The sequence below is a fragment of the Labrus bergylta genome, chromosome 12 (genome assembly GCF_963930695.1).
Source record: "Labrus bergylta chromosome 12, fLabBer1.1, whole genome shotgun sequence".
NCBI lineage: Eukaryota > Metazoa > Chordata > Actinopteri > Labriformes > Labridae > Labrus > Labrus bergylta.
This window is the reverse complement of record NC_089206.1, coordinates 25,019,633-25,035,727: the sequence shown is the minus strand read 5'-3', so window position 1 is coordinate 25,035,727 and position 16,095 is coordinate 25,019,633. Positions and strand designations below refer to the sequence as shown.

The following is a 16,095-nucleotide window of genomic DNA, read 5'->3' as shown; positions in this document are numbered from 1 at the left end:
TTTTCAGAGTGAGCTGCACAGACAGACAGACAGAAAGACAGACAGACAGACAGGCACACAGACAGACAGACAGAAAGACAGACAGACAGACAGACAGACAGACAGACAGACAGACATTGTCTGTGTTGACATCATGCCTTGTGTTAGTCATTATTACCCAGCTCAATATAAAACCACAGACAACATCTCAGGGTTCTGAATCAAAAAAAAGGATTGGTCTGTTAGTGTGTCAGTAGGCCTACATGAGTCTTGTTGACTGTCATGCACACGACATGTTTGTCTGTTCTAAAGAGCTCCAGAAGTCTTTCTCGTCCCTACATATTGAACCCAGTCAAGCTGCAACCTCCAGTGCTGAAAATGAAGCAAAAACTGGAAGTGCAAAAAACTGCAATGTCCATCTGAGGTTAGCTCCAAAAGCCAAGGAATCCCCATTGGAGTCTATATTAAGGTCATGTTTTCATGCAGATATACACATGGTTACAGGCTGGAACCAATAAAGTTGTGATCTTTAAAGCTCTTATCTTTATTTGTAAAATCTGATTTACTCCTCCTTGTTCTCCATGGTGACGAGGACATTGGTCCCGTCAGGTTTGAGGTCATGGGACGTGATCTTCCCGAGGATCTCCTTGTCCACGGAGAAATACATCTCCAGACCGCACTCCTCCATGTTGTTGTCCCTGATCCAGATCAGTGAGTTGTAAAACTCTGGATCGATGGACTCCAGGTCTTTGAGGATCAGCTTCTTGTTCAGCATTCGTTTGTAGAGAGACAGATAATAAGGCTCAGGGTTATGGATCATTTGGCATGCAAATGCTGTGATGGATGAATTTGCATTGACATGTGACATGGCAAGAATATATGGTCCAGGTGAGGGTCTCCATTTCCATGTCTGACACTATTGCTGTCAAAATCCTGCTAATGTGCCCTCCTGGCTTCACATAAGATAAATAAAACATGCTTAAGATTCCTCTTTGGTGGCCTACTTTGGCAGTGGATAAAAATAAAGCAGACCACTCTAGGGTGCTCTTCCATTGGAAAAAATTCAATGCATGCTGCCCTACATGAAGGAAAACAACTTGCATGTGATTCACCATAAATGAATCCATTCACAGCTTTTTCCATGTTGGTATCCAACTGCATGCAGCTGGTGCCCCTTATTTTTGTTTTAACCCATGAACCCTTCAGTCACTCTGAGTATGCACCTGAGACTGAAGCTGTTATCCATCTATACATAGAAAGAGAGTCTGCTATAAACAGAAATATGGAGAAGAATAGAGTAGGAGGAGATTAGAAGAAAAAGAGGGGAGGGGATTTAAAATCGTCAGCAAACAGGCATTTGTGCTTTCTCCCTGATTCCCTCTCTCTCTCTCTCCATCTCTCTCTCTCTCTCCTCCCTCCCCACACTTTGTGTTTCTCTCTCACCTCTCTCTCCTCAGTGCCTCAGCCTACAGCTCAGTGTGAACCTGCTCTTTACTTCCCCCCCCCCGCCTCAGCTCCTCACTTCTCCCTGTTCCTCTCCTGACTGACTGACTCCTGCTGCTCTCCTTCTTCCTCCTTGTCACCCGCTCCTGATCCCTGAGGACACCATGGTGAACAGATAACCACCCGGCTGACCTGAGACCATGGGTGCCTGCCTCTGCAAAGGTCACAAAGGTCAGTCCCACCTGATTATGTGTCTGTGTCAGTGTCTGTGAATGTGTTTATTGTGTTTGATGTTTGGGTCATCCTGCAGGAAGTAAGTGTGTCAGAAAGTTGCATCATGTTTTTGGGGGATTGTGTTTATCCCTGAGGTGTCACAACTGAAATAGAGGGTAAGACCATCTGAGACACAAACAGAAATGTTTATGATGTGAGTCCTTTAGAGGAATTATAAGTAACTTGCACAAAATATGGCATGACATGACATGACTCAGCCGAATTCTTGTTTTCATCTGCACTTTCCCTGCTATTCCTGCTCCGAGTGAATCCGTGGAGATGGCTTTAAATATGAGACTCAGAGGCGAAAACAGGTCGATGAGAGGGATTTTGAGGATCAGCAGAGGACAATAGTGGCTTCAGGATATGACAGCTCAATGCAAGGATCATTCCCAACTTGTCATGACTGAATTACGTGGCTTGGGTTGCAATATTTTCTTTCATATTTTCTCAAGGTACATTTATGGTAGAGTGTGTTACATCCAAATCAGTCTGGGTAAAACAAACTGGAAGCAGGGCCTTTTAGGAAGAACACTGGGTTTGTGTAAAGAAAAACCCACAGACACACTACAGAGAAAAAAGTTCATTTGAGGTGACTCAGCTTTTTCATTTACATTTTACATCCCACTGTCTTCTCACATTATTTTCAGCCTGTATTTGCGATTCAGTCTGGAAATAAATGATGAGACAAAGGCAGCTTTTGTTCGGGAAGGGTACCTCTTAACAAGGTGGAGGGGACTGAGTGCAACGCTTTCAAGCTGGGAAGAAAGCAGGAAGGCAGCTGTGAGAGGCCACAGATGAGCAGATAAGAGGAATATGAGAGTCTGTGGCAAAGGGTGAATCAGGGTGTGATTTAACCCCACAAGGACAAGGACATCAGTGTGCTCCAGCAATCATGATGTGTTTATTTACCAGCTAATAGCATGTGATGAGGCCAGAGACCACAAACATTTGTGTGTGTGTGCTGGGGACCAGAACTTAAGTAAATGGAAGGGTATCACTCTCCTCCTTATGCTGTTGGGTTTCCATAGCGACCGCCAATTGTCTTGACATCACCTCCTGAGGGAAACCCCGAGCATATGTGTGTGTCCGTGTGTGTCTGTGTGTGTATTCCTGTGTGTGTGTGTGTGTGTGTGTGTGTGTGTGTGTGTGTGTGTGTGTGTGTGTGTGTGTGTGTGTCCACTGACCTTTCTAATAATGTTAACTCTCCATCTCTCCGCCCTGCATTCATTCCCTCTCGTCATTCACATGAAACCCACCATCAATTATGAAGCAAATAAGCAGAGAAGACACTGTTTAATGACTGTGTGAGGATTCTCTCTCACTCTTTCCCTTCTATTAAAAGGAAGCATTGCTTGACCCCTGGATGATAGATGAAACTGTTCTTTTGGTACACAGACAATTGGCCTCCTCAAAAAAAATGAATAGAAAAGTGAAGCAAAAAGGAAAAACCTGTTATGGGCACAGTAATATTGCACTGTTGACCTTTTTTATGGAGCAAAGTTGTGCACTAGACTGTCCATTTGAATCAGAAACTTACGGTTATGGAACGTTAAATAACTCTTGTGTTAGAGTTTGGTACGTTTTCTCTCACCGCTCTACTACCGGTGCACACAGCGATGCAGAAGCTTCATTTGTCAACAGAGCGGTCAATCATGGCATATGAACTCTTTCTATACCATCATAATAATAAAAAAATTAAAAAATAAACTTCTCCGAAAATGTCACACATGGACATGAATCAGCCAACCTTTAGTAAAATGAAGCCATGTGTGGTAGTGCAAAGTACTGCAGATACTCAAAGTGTTTACACCACAAAGAAATATGTTTAAAGGAAACTAAATTAATCTGGTATCATTGGTTCATTTCTTTATCTGGCCTGGAATCATTTTTAAAAAATATTTCATCCGTTCTGATTGTATTAAGGCTATTATTCATGAATATGCATATCTGTGGGTGTGGCTGAGTTGACTCACAGAGTCGACCACCATATTTGGGCTTTAGAAAACCTTATGGGGAAGTCATTGAGACTACATTTATGTTATTTTAAAGACTTTCAAATTAGCATAGAACCATGTATTGGTATTTTATGTAAAAAATTAAGTTAAGCACACAAACTAACCACCAGGCCGCTGGGGCCCCGACAAAAATAAATGTGATGTGTTTTTTGATTTTATATCTGGACCTACGTCCCACCTGTTAACATGGAGACATGGAGGCAGAGCTTGTGACCTATACTGCAGCCAGTCAGTAGGGGGAGCTCCAAATGTCTTGGCTTGACTGTTTGGGAGCTGACATGTTGTCCATCTTTTTAGTCAATCCATACCACCATCTATGACCCTGGCCTAAAAATATCAACACACAAACAAGAAACATGTGTAGAGTATGAATTTTTTGTTTCTTATTCCCCTCAGAGCTTCAACATCCCATGACAGTCCTGCAGGACCAGAACGTGGAGGGACAGCCATCCACCGCCAAAGTGAGTAAACCTTCGACTCGACTTGTAGGTTTCTTAGAGAGCTTATAACTTTTAACGTGTGGGATTTAAGGGTTTTGTTTTTCGGAATTACAACAATAATCAGTGGAGATCTTTTCCAGCAGAAGAGTCCCTGTATGAGCTGGGAAGTGGATTATTCAGAGAAATGGAAAAGTTGTTCTTAAGGTTTTCTTTTAATGTTATGTATCCCCCCTCTTAGATCAAATCTTTAAAAGGATATCCTGAAATATGGGACATTCAAATGAAAACTTTCTGCATTAATAATAAATAAGATATGAGAAAATATTCTGCCATGTGGATGAAACTACACTTTGAGTGTTGTCTGCACAAAATGAAAGTAAAATAAACACAGGTGAAATGACACACTGTTTGGGACTGAGGAGAAAATTTTCTGTCACTTTGCAAGTGGACTGTTTTCTCATTGTTGCTCGATGTAGGTTTTCAGCTCTTCAATAGTTTGGGGTCTTCTGTTTTTGGAAATAGATTTGTAATACATTAACAGATTCTGGTAGATTGTGAGATGAAGACAGTAAAAGATTTATTGCAGAATGAATTATTCTAAGTGTTTAATCGTGCAGATTATGAGCAGCAATGTGCTAATATGAAAAACAGACAACATTTATTTGACTGAGATCATAAACTTTGCTTGACTTTTTTGCTTAATTTAATGTCCTTGAATCTTCATTTGCACTGATTTTATTTGCATCAGTTTAAACTGGAACAACATCTGTTTGTTACAACATTTTACTTGAAACATTGTCAACAAGCTTGCAGGATTTTAAATCTCTGATAGAGAATCCTAAAGGAAGACAATTAAACAAGAAGTGCTTTCCATTCTGATTGCAGATATTTGAGTGTAAGTAACATATGGCTTTGAGATAAAAGAAAAACCCTTTCTCAACAGTTCATTCAGTCTGAGTGTGAATGCTGCAGGAATTTCAAACAGCTGTCTGTTGTTGTCATTATCACTGTTTTTCCCCTGAAAGAAGAAATGTGTGGATTGAGCCGTCACACATTAAACGTAACTGACCGAGGAGAATGCATGCAAATGTGATTTAAGTGTTTATGGTTATTAGTTAGGTGTGTTAAAAATGTATCTAATTTAAAACATATTCTAAACCAACCTGAAATATCTCACACACAGGGACAACACGCTAAAATTAGGCTTTTTTCTTGGTTCTCTGCAGAAAAACATCTATGATGAAGATGTTATATTCTCTTTTTTTCATGTGCATCATATCGTGCAGGACGGGCAGACTCCCTCCAATGGCAGTGTGGCAGATAAAAGCAGCCGCTATGACATAGGCGAGCTGGCCACCTCCTCTTTGATTGGTGAGACACAAACACACACACACACACACACACACACACACACACACACACACACACACACACACACACACACACACACACACACACACACACACACACACACACACACACACACACACACACACACACACACACACACACACACACACACACACACACACACACACACACACACACACACACACACACACACACACACACACACACACACACACAAATAAACAGGTGTAGCTCATGTTGTGTTTCATTATGAATCCAACTTATGAGACTTGGAAAAGAGCAAGCTTGGAAATTGCATTAGTAACCATGGGCGGTAGGTAATGTGATTTCCCTCCTGTCTCGTGCCCTTTTTGCTGTCACACGTGTAACAGCGACATAACCAGAGAGATATGAGGTAAACAACCTGCTACATGAACACATTTCCATCTCACATTTCAATTTCTGCTCCACTTTTGACTCTGCCTCCCTCTCTTCATGTTTGCCTCACCCTTTTTGTCATCCCCTTTCCCCATCCTGAGTCTGCCAGCCTCCTCCTGACTGCTTCCCTCGCTCTGCGGGAGGTTAATTATGTGACTTAATGTGTTATGCTTTGCTGAACTTTCCCCAGTGAAAGGTCCTTTGTAGCCCTGACAGTGTAATTATGGATATATTAGACAAATACAGACATTCAGGCAGACAGCGGAGAGGCTGACACCTGCTGTAGGAGCGACAGAATCAGTCCAGTGGAAAATATCAACGCTTCTTAGCGTTTACTCAGACTTAATCACCTGTCAGTCATCACTTTAATTGGAGAAGCAAGTTCTGGAGTTTGGCTGCCACAAAGTAGAGCTGACAACCTAACAGCTTGAAAAGAATCATATGTTGTTAACTCAATACTGAGAACAAATTCAATCATGTTAAAAAGTAATATCATGCAGACATGTTTAAGTTGTGCTTACGGCACTTAGAAAGTAAAATGTTCATCAGATTCCCCAAAATGTTTGTTTATTTAACCTAAAACAGAACACCCAAAAAGTATATTCATGTTTTTCATCTTAAAGTTTTGTCCTTATATTCACATTCCCCAGAGGATGACGCCTTAAGACTTTTCCTTATCACCTCCAGCATTCTGACATTTGAGTCTTTGAAAAGTCTGGAGAGTTGTTGGATAATTGTCTTGAAATATGATTCAAACATTGATGTCCCAATCTGGAGGAATTGTTGCATCTCTGTATCAGACATTAATTTTAAATCTATTACATTCATCATGTGTCAATTTGTGTTTCACCACAACATCTAACTTAGGCTTTCCCAACTTTGGGGTCCTGACTCCGTGTGGTGTCAGGTGGAATTCAAATGGGGTCGCCTGAAATCTTTATTTATTGATCAATCAAATATTTAATATGTATTTAAATATATTGAACACAGGCTACTGTGGGCCATTAGCCAGTACCAAAACCAGACATTTACAGAGTCTCTGTCTATCTGTCTTTTAATGTGCAGAAGTGTCATCCCAGCCTTTCTTCCTCTGTCCACAATAATAAACACAAAAAGCCTAAATGTGCTCTAAAATTAATGTTTACTTGCAGCACAGAAGGAAACCTATTTCGTGACTGAAAGAAAATTAATTTGAGCAAAAAGCTGTACTGTAGGTGTTTTGGATGTCTGGGGTAGCCAGAGTTTTGAGAAGTCAAAGTGAAGTCATGAGCCAAAGAAAAGTTTGGAACGACTGAGCTAACTGCAACACATCGACCCGCTGCATATTTAAGCGATATCACAGAGAGCGAGTGATGTCATCACTGCTGTGATTCAGTCGTATAGGCTGTGCTTGACTGGAAGTTGGCAGTTAGCAGTTGACAAAAATGATGCAAATGGTGAATATTTGATATGGTCACTGAGCTCATATAGTGATTATTAAAGGAAGAATTTGCTTGTGTATGCCCTGTGATTGTGCAGGGCGAACCTGAGGAAGCTACAGGTCGCTCACAATAAAATACAGTCAAGTTATTTTCAGTGTGCCATGGAGTTTCGATTTCTTTTTCAAGGTATGTTCCTGCAACCGTGCGCCCCTGAGAATGTATAGGCTGTGCACGGGGGGCCCTATTGGCTATAATGTCATTCTTACTGTAGTTCAATTTGTTGCAAACGCTGTTCTTATTCAGTTGAAGTAATCTATTTGAAAAATAAGCCTGGAAGTGGAAAGAAAAAAATCTCATTTTGCAATGTTGTGACAGCCGTGACCAAGATTTATGAGCCCATCAGTTTATTATAATACACTAGTTCTCTTGGTTGCCGTGAAAAATTATTGGATTTCCCAGGCGTGCAATCGTGTTGTTACAGTAAACACAAAGGTTAGAAGTTTAATAAAGTAACTGGAGTCAGTTGGAAATAATTCAATCTTTATAGGAATATAACGTACTGTTAAAGTGGAATAAGTGAAGCATGACTCACCTCTGCGTGTTGAGAGGAAACAGAACAAACAGAGACAGATGGACAACATGCAATGTTATAAAACCTGTAGGAGCTGATGTCAGTGCTTTCTTATCTTCCAGCCAACATGGGAATAATTAATAATAATTATGGAAAACAACATTTAATTACACTCATAAGGCACAGGCACAGTCAAGACTTTTTTTCTTAAAGAAGCTGAGATCCTTTGAAATTAGCAAGAGTCTTCTTTATGTTTTTTTATCAGGGAATCTTGGCTAGTGTCCTCTTTTATGCGGTGCTGTGTTGGGGTGGCAGCATCTGTGTGGATGATAAAAACTGGATCAATATGCTGATTAAAAAAAGATGGCTCTGTGATTTGCATTACCCCAGACTCACTTGAGATCATTACTTGACAAACATCACTGTTTTGATCTTTGAAGGCAATCCTTTACATAGTGTTTTAACGGACTCCGAAGCTCCTTCAGTGAGCGATTAGTGATGCCACAATGTTCTTCTGAACGGCTCAGGAGGTCTTTTGTTCCTGCAGCAGTCCGATATTTTAATGAACATTTTTAGTTGTGTTTCTGACTCATGGCTGTACATGATTATTCAAATGGTTTCAGTGGTGTTCGTTATTTATTTTCTTGTTATGTATTGTGATGTACTGTCAATATTGTTTGTTGTGTGTATGAATTGACCAGGTGACAAATGAGTTTCCCCCCTGGGGATCAATAAAGTTTTCTAATCTAATCTAATCATAAGGGGGTACATTTGATAAGTACTACATGTTGCATTGAACTGTTGTTGGACTCAAGCAGTGACGGACTTGAACCATGAATAACCCCCAGAGAAATCAAAGCTGGAGAGCAGTGTGGACTGTGGAGAAAACTAGATCAATGTGGGTCAATTTTACAACTGATCGGGATACAATAATACAGGTTTGATGTGCTCTCAAACTTTATTCTAATCAATGTGTCAAAGCATCTGACGCATTCTTAAGTCGACCAGTAGGGGGCGGCTGTGGATCAGTTGGTAGATTCGGTCGTCTCTTAACAGGAAGGTTGGGGGTTTGATCCCCAGCTCAATACATTCAGAACATTAAAGGGGCTATATGTAACTTTCAAAAATACTGCGTTTGTAGCAACACCGCATGGCCGTTAGGTGAACTGCACCAGTAACCTGTTGCACGCTCTCCCTCGTGTGCTCGTCATACGTGCTTGTACATACACGAACGAGCATCATCATCGGCCGCGAAACACTCAATATTTACCGACATAATGTTTACAGAGGAGGTAAGTGGTCATAAACATGTGAAAGTCTGTGAAGGAGTCTGTGTGTCTGTATTCATTCTCCATCCTACAAACGACAGTCTCTGCAGGCACTGGCTGAGAGCAGGAGTGTGTGATGAGTTTGTCCGCCTTTGAGAGCTCCTAGGGTGGATAGAAGTGTGTGGAAGACGACCTCTGGCTGTGGAGGTGAAGACCAGGAGTGTGTGATGAGTTTGTACTGTTGATCTGTGTAAGCGGAGCAGAGTGAGGAGGACGTTGAGAACGTGCATAAAATGTCATTTCCTGGAGCAACTTGTTGTTGGAGGCAACACACATAGACAGTGAACATCTATTTTTTCACATCAGTTAACCGTTCACTTATTAATGGTCAATAAAAAAAAACGATTTATACATATAAAAAGTTACATATAGCCCCTTTAACATCCACGATAAATTCAAGCTACAGTTATAGCTTGATTATCCCTTTAATTGGAGTACTGTCCCAGTATGCACCAAGGGAGGATGGATTTATTGACAGAAGTGTCACGGTTCAAGAAAAACTAAGAGGAGGACCCAGATGCAGATCTAACAAAAAATATTTATTTAAACAAAAAGGCAAAAACTAAAACTCTCTATCAAAATGTCCAAACTAAGAAAATCCAAAAATTGACAAGCACTGAGCAACACTAACACTCCAACATACGACTAACACCACTGGCAACTAACAACAATGAACTGACACAGAAGGGAAGAAACACAGAGACTAAAAACTAAATAGACATAGGGTAATCAGACACAGGTGAGACTAACAAGACACAGGTGAGGATAATCAGGGCAATCACACTGGGAAACACACAGAGGCAGGAATACAAGAAACACTGAGGATAACTACAAACTAAATCATGAAACACTAAAGACACACAGAATTCAAGAATGAAACAAAACACACTAGAACATAAAGAAACACTAGGATATGAAGGACGACAATGCGACTTCTGCTATGCTACGTATTTATGCTGTTCGACTTCTCAGGCAAAACAAAGCGTGGGGACTGTTGGACAGGGATCAACCATGTTAACATGCCTTTTAAAAGTCCAGTATTTAATCGTACTGACACAGTACATTGAATTTTTCTTACTGCAGGTAAACAAATTGACTGCGACTTTTGCTGAGTGCTTTTTACAAGGGAAAAACTCCCACTGTGAGGGGCATGTGTGAAAGGGCAACTCTTGAAACTGTCTGTGGCAGGCTGTCCTGAAGTTTTCTCAAAATTGACAGGATTGCATGTGTGAAAGAGGTTTATGTTATATTCTTTAATCAAACATAAGACACAGAAGGCATCTTACATACTGTTTATCTTCACCAAGCCCATGAATCCAGAGAGTGTTCTCCTCTCGTCATCGTCTGCATCAAACGAAACACATTCAACACGGGATAATTCTGTAGTGTTCTGAGTGAAATTAATATGATTTGATCCGTTTCACTCTGCAGAGTGGAAAGTCAGTCCAGAATCTCCAATTTAAAAAGAAACCAAATGGGATTTTCTCCTGCTGCTTGCAGATAACCATAATGGAGGCAGAATGGCTTCCTCGCCATCCACAGTCAACCACGACAGAGTCATCACAGTGTGAACGCAGGGCGAGACAGCAGTGTGTGTCACAACACGGTGAACGGTCTCATAGGTGTTGAGTTCAGATGAAAAGAACATGTCGTGATGTTTTTCTTTATTTCTATTTGCACCGGCTGCAGGCTCTCTCGGCTCTGTCTTTTTTGTTTCTGCTCCTTGTTTTTCTCATCTCTCGGTTCGTTGCCCTCTCTCTTTCTCTCCTCCTGGTCCTGACATTTTCTCCCTTTTTTTGTGTACTTTTCTTCTTCCTCTCGTTCCACCTTTGCCTTTTCAAACTTTGGATAACTGACCTGTTCTGAAATATGACCTCTGCTCGCTGTCACGCTCTCTTCATCTCTTTATTTCCCTGGACCTCTCTACCCTTTTTTCTCTTGTGATGGTGGTTTAATGAATGATGGAGAACATATTACCGCAGAGATGCAGGAACACAGAACTTTTATTAGGTGCTGCTCAAAAAGAGTCCATTAAGGACAAAAAGAACAGATAGTAGATTTAAATTTGAATGATAATGTCATAATTTGGTATCGTTTAGTTGTGTATTTCAGAGTTTAGATTTCGGATTTGTTTTAGTTATCCTTCTTCCCTGGTGTAGCTTCTTTCCCTTGTGTGTTATTTTAATGTTTCCTAGTTAGATCTTCAGTGTTTCCTGTTTTATCTTATAATCTGTTATAGTGTTTCTCTATGTTCTAGTGTGTCTTGATGTTACATTCTTGAGTTTCTCTGTCTTCAGTGTTTTATGATTCATGTTGTAGTTGTCCTCAGTGTTTCTTAGTGTTATTCCTGCCTCTGTGTGTTTCCCTCAGTCTGATTGTCTTCACCTGTGTCATTAGTCTCACCTGTGTCTGATTACCCCTGTGTCTATTTAGTCTCTCTGTGTCAGATCGTTGTTTGTCGGCTGTCATTCTATGTGAGATGTTCCAATGTTTCCCAGTGGTTTCTTACCTATGCTCTACTTTGTTTCTCCTAGTTTTTGCTGTTTTTAGTTTTAAAATAAATCGTTTTCTTTTTTGGTTACTGCAGTTGGGTCCAGTTCCCTGTTTTCCTCACACTGTGATGGATCAGAACTGTGGGTTACATTTGAATTTAAGACTAGGACTCCCTGAACACTTGACTTGGCTTTAGGGTTTAAAACAACAAGAATATTGATCCATGTTTTAGTTGTAGTACTTGAAATGAGTCTTGGTCTCAAGACCGGTCTAGAGAACACTTTTTGACGGTCTTGGTCTGGTGGAGCAGTGGTTAGAGTGCGTGCCCCATGCAGTGGGCAGCCCAGGCTCGAATCCCACCTGTGGCATGTCATTCCCCACTCTTTCTCTCCCTGATCTCTGAATCTATCCACTGTCCTATCTCTCAATTAAAGGCACAAAAAGCCCCAAAATAAATCAAGACCAGTGAAGATCACCACTGATGGCTATTTTTCCACCTCATCACTGTGATTAGAGGGAAAATGCCTCTTTCTAAAGGGGATGTTATTACTAAAATAATTAAATTCTAATTTGAAGATTTGATTTTTGTCCCCCAGTAACAGCCGCAACGTTCCTGCATATGTGAATGACACATCTGCTGCAGACAAGATGATGATTTTTCAGTGATATTTATAGTCTTGGTCTTGTCTCAGTCTCGATCTCTAAATGTCTTGGATTTGTCTCGGTCTCCGTTACTGTGGTCTTGCAACACTACCAGCTCTGACCTGGTACATTTCTGAGATTAAATAAACCAGGATATTCACTGACGTATAAAAAGAGCAACATCAATTTTGGAGTGCGTCTGCTCATGATGTTCCACAGTACATATGGTAAAGTCAGCACTAAAAGGACACACATGTTTAGAACCTGAAAGGCCTTAGCTCATTACATTGTTTGAGTATTTAAGCTTAAAATAATTGTGTTCAGTCAAAAAACAAGGAAAATATAAAGGGCACTGTAACTGTGTAAATGGTTGTAAAGAGACAAAGGATGTAAAAAAAAAAAAAAAAAATGGCAAGTGAACTTCAATCAGGTAATTTTTGAGGTTTCATATCCAGCTGAGCTTTATTCAGTGCTGTCGGTGACAAACATAACTATGAAGAATCCTCCACAGATCCCCGGGTTGCAGTCACACTGTTTTTTTTTTTAACTCATTTTTTTTTTTCAATTGAGCTCTACATCAGAAGGAAGCAGTAGATGAGCTCATTTCATGGTTCAGGTTATGCAAATCAGGAGAATATGCTCACCTTCAAAGTCAAAATTATACTCAAAAGATATAGAATTGGTATCACCATTTCATGATTCTTCCTCTTGTAAGAGCCCCTTTTCATTCTAATACTCCTGTTCCATCTGTGGCATTTCTATGCCCTTCTCTTTCCATTTATCCACCCCCTTGAACTTTTCTTTTCCTTAGATTATCCCCTTCGTTTCTCTGCTATCACACAAACTGTATTCCCCATCTTTTCAAGCAGGTTACCTGTTATTTAATATCAATTTATAAAGATGTATTCCTCCCTCTCTCGCCCATACGTAGGACTGGTGGCCACGATAAAGGAGCGCATCACCCAGCCGACTGCGATGGCCCAGGGGCGAGTGGCCCACCTGATTGAGTGGAAGGGCTGGGGCGGAGGTGGTGAGGCCAGAGGAGGTGGGGGCAGTGGTAAAGGAGGCAGAGGCTGGGGGGGGATTGGGGCTGAGCTGCAGGAGGATGAACAGTTCTACTCCCAAATGACGGACGAGATCAAGGAAGCTCGCTTCGCTGCAGGTGAGACAGGAGGAGGAATTTAATTCAAGGGAAAACAAGCTGTGTGTTTAGAGGAGGTGAAGTGATGCTCAGCTCCCTCTGAGTGCTGTTCTTGTTTGATTGCCTTGTTCTAAGAGAGCATCCACAAAAATCAATATGGAACCTGCGACACAGACTTGAATGTAGTGCACTTATTGGATTTCCCTTTGTTTGTGATGGTGTTAGACATGGAGGTTAAAAACAATTTGACTTCAGAGAAGAGCAGCATAAAATGAATTGGTGTGTTTTTTGTTCCACAGGAGTGGCGGAGCAGTTTGCTCTGGCTGAGGCAGCTATGAACATATGGTCGATGAACGACGGCTTAGAGCAGCCGTCCACCAGCCTACAAGGTGGGTCAGGTACATAAATCACATGTATGTCAAAGTTCAAAGTTCCTGCTTTGAAACAGACTGAAATTAAAATTGCTGCCTCTTTATGACTTACGAAAGCAAAAGAGAACAATTATGAGAGAGACTGATTAATTCCATTTAGTCCTTGTTGATACTTGGAACCACTTCTGGATGACATTATGGTGGATCGTGTTCCCCCCTTTTTACGCTCCACACAGACTGTTCTCCTGCATAAAGCCCTCTGCAAGTTAATGAGGCCAAAATCCAGTCCTGTTTCTTTATTTATATGCAGAATTAATAAATAGAGTTTAACTTCATTCATACTTTGAGCAAAGTGCAAATGTAGCATTTTGGCTTCCTAATGTTTCTCAGTAAACATTGCTTTTAAAGTAAAAAACAAACTTTTCTTAAATTATGGCTTACTTTTACCACCTTGCAACTAAATTGAGAGTCATCAAAACTGCCATTTTACAGCCCACCGCCCTCCCCCATTGACAGTGACACTGGCTTTGCCCCACTTGTAGTATTCCCACATTTTTCCAAATGACCTCATCATTGTGTGTTGGTGTTAAAATTATGCTCCATGTGAATTTTAAATGTTTTTTTTCTATACTTCAATACATTTCTTATTAGATTTAAAGCCATTTGCAAAAATGATAAGAGCTTGACTGTGCAGCAGGTGGTTCAAAGTAATGGTATCTTTTTTATTTAATCCATAGTGCCAAATGGATGTGTAGTGTTGATATTACATTGTTTAGCTGCAGCTTTTTTAAATCTATACCATCAGGCTGAGGTGAGAAGTTTAGGACTCGGCTGCCCCTCTTTACTTTTTCTGTGTTTCTTAAGAAGCACCATTTGACTGATATACTTTTGTCCTTCAACAGCTGCACAGAATCACTACCTGTCTCAGTTCCTGCTGGACAGTGGAAGCATCAGCGTTCCTCAGCACCTGTACAGCATCCACCCACATGCTTACGGTGACAGCAGGGTGTCCCACTTGGTCCCTGTGCCCCAGGCCGACTCCTTCATTTCCCCGACGTCCATCTCTCAGCAGGACAGAGATCGACCCTTTGGGGACAGAAGCCCTGCGACTGGAGAGGCTGCTGTCAGACACGTGGACAGCAGCTCGCTATCAGAGGATGACGTTTTTTATAACTAGACTCAAATGGAAGAACAAGCCAGCAATCATGGTGGCAATCTCTCAAACTAGACTCCCCCAAGAGAACGTGACCCTCAGCCACCAGCAGACTTGTATGAAATATCTCAAGAAGCAATTTGTCAGATGACGTGTCTGAGAGAGTTGTAAAGGTCTCTGGTGTGGAGATTTAAAAACTGTTCTCTCCCCGAGTGAGCTGTCTTCTTCTGTCAATGTACATAGTTTCTCTGTTACATTTTGTATTCAGTGTACATAAGACACTTTCATATTAAAGGTAGAACCAATGAGAGTGTTGTAAATATATTGTTATAAAAGATTTTAATGTGCTATAAAGTCCTCCAGTTGTTTTTTCTATCGCTTATTCCATACCAAAGAACAGGACAGATGAATGTGGATAAGTAAGAATGAAGACTCATGAAGACTGTTGAGGTAGAAATAATGTGACAAAAAGAAATCGAAAATGTCTTCTTTCAGGTTTTCTGAATCCAAAAAGCAGAAGAAGTGTAGTGTGACGAAAGCATACAGCCAATTATCTGCCTGAGCCCAAGCTATGATTAGCTATTATTCACACTTTTTCAGTCTGAGCGCGACACTGCAGGGGAGGGGAGAGGAAAGAGGCGTGCAGAAAAACACATGGAGCCCTGTGTGTGTGGTCGTTTGTACAGTACATTCTGCACGTGTGTTAGCATGCCTGAGCGAGAGATTGAAGGTGTTTTAGTGTTTCTTTGGGGCTTTGAAGCTGCGCTGTGTGACAAGTCTCGCTTTTGTTATCTTTGTGCAACTCTGTAGGGTGCTCAATCAATGCCAACAAAAAGTCGACAAAAGGCTGGGCAACAAACAAAACCCTTGAACAGGACAATCAACTGATTTGAGCACTAATTATTTCAGCAATGCAACAACAACTGAAGTAGTTCTGCTCTCTGCAAAGAAATGTGTCAGCAGAAAAAAACAATGTATAATGATTGTGTTAAATTACAAGTTGTGATGGTGTTTCAACTTGATGTCTTCAATAT

General features: G+C 40.9%; 1 protein-coding gene across 1 annotated transcript; it reads left to right on the top strand.

Moving 5' to 3' along the window:
• Positions 1–1,430: 1,430 nt before the first annotated feature.
• Positions 1,431–16,092, top strand: fam131c (family with sequence similarity 131 member C). Its single transcript, XM_020635396.3, has 6 exons — positions 1,431–1,653; positions 4,110–4,174; positions 5,440–5,524; positions 13,328–13,558; positions 13,837–13,926; positions 14,811–16,092. Exons 1-6 carry the CDS (start codon positions 1,623–1,625, stop codon positions 15,083–15,085), a joined length of 777 nt encoding a protein of 258 aa, XP_020491052.1. The 5' UTR covers positions 1,431–1,622; the 3' UTR covers positions 15,086–16,092.
• The last annotated feature ends 3 nt before the right edge of the window (positions 16,093–16,095 follow it).

Coding starts and splice junctions, on each gene's coding strand:
- fam131c (XM_020635396.3), top strand. CDS start 1,623: ATGGGTGCCTGCCTCTGCAAAGGTCACAAAG. Junction 1,654..4,109: donor CCTCTGCAAAGGTCACAAAG/GTCAGTCCCACC, acceptor TATTCCCCTCAG/AGCTTCAACATCCCATGACA. Junction 13,559..13,836: donor GGAAGCTCGCTTCGCTGCAG/GTGAGACAGGAG, acceptor TTTGTTCCACAG/GAGTGGCGGAGCAGTTTGCT.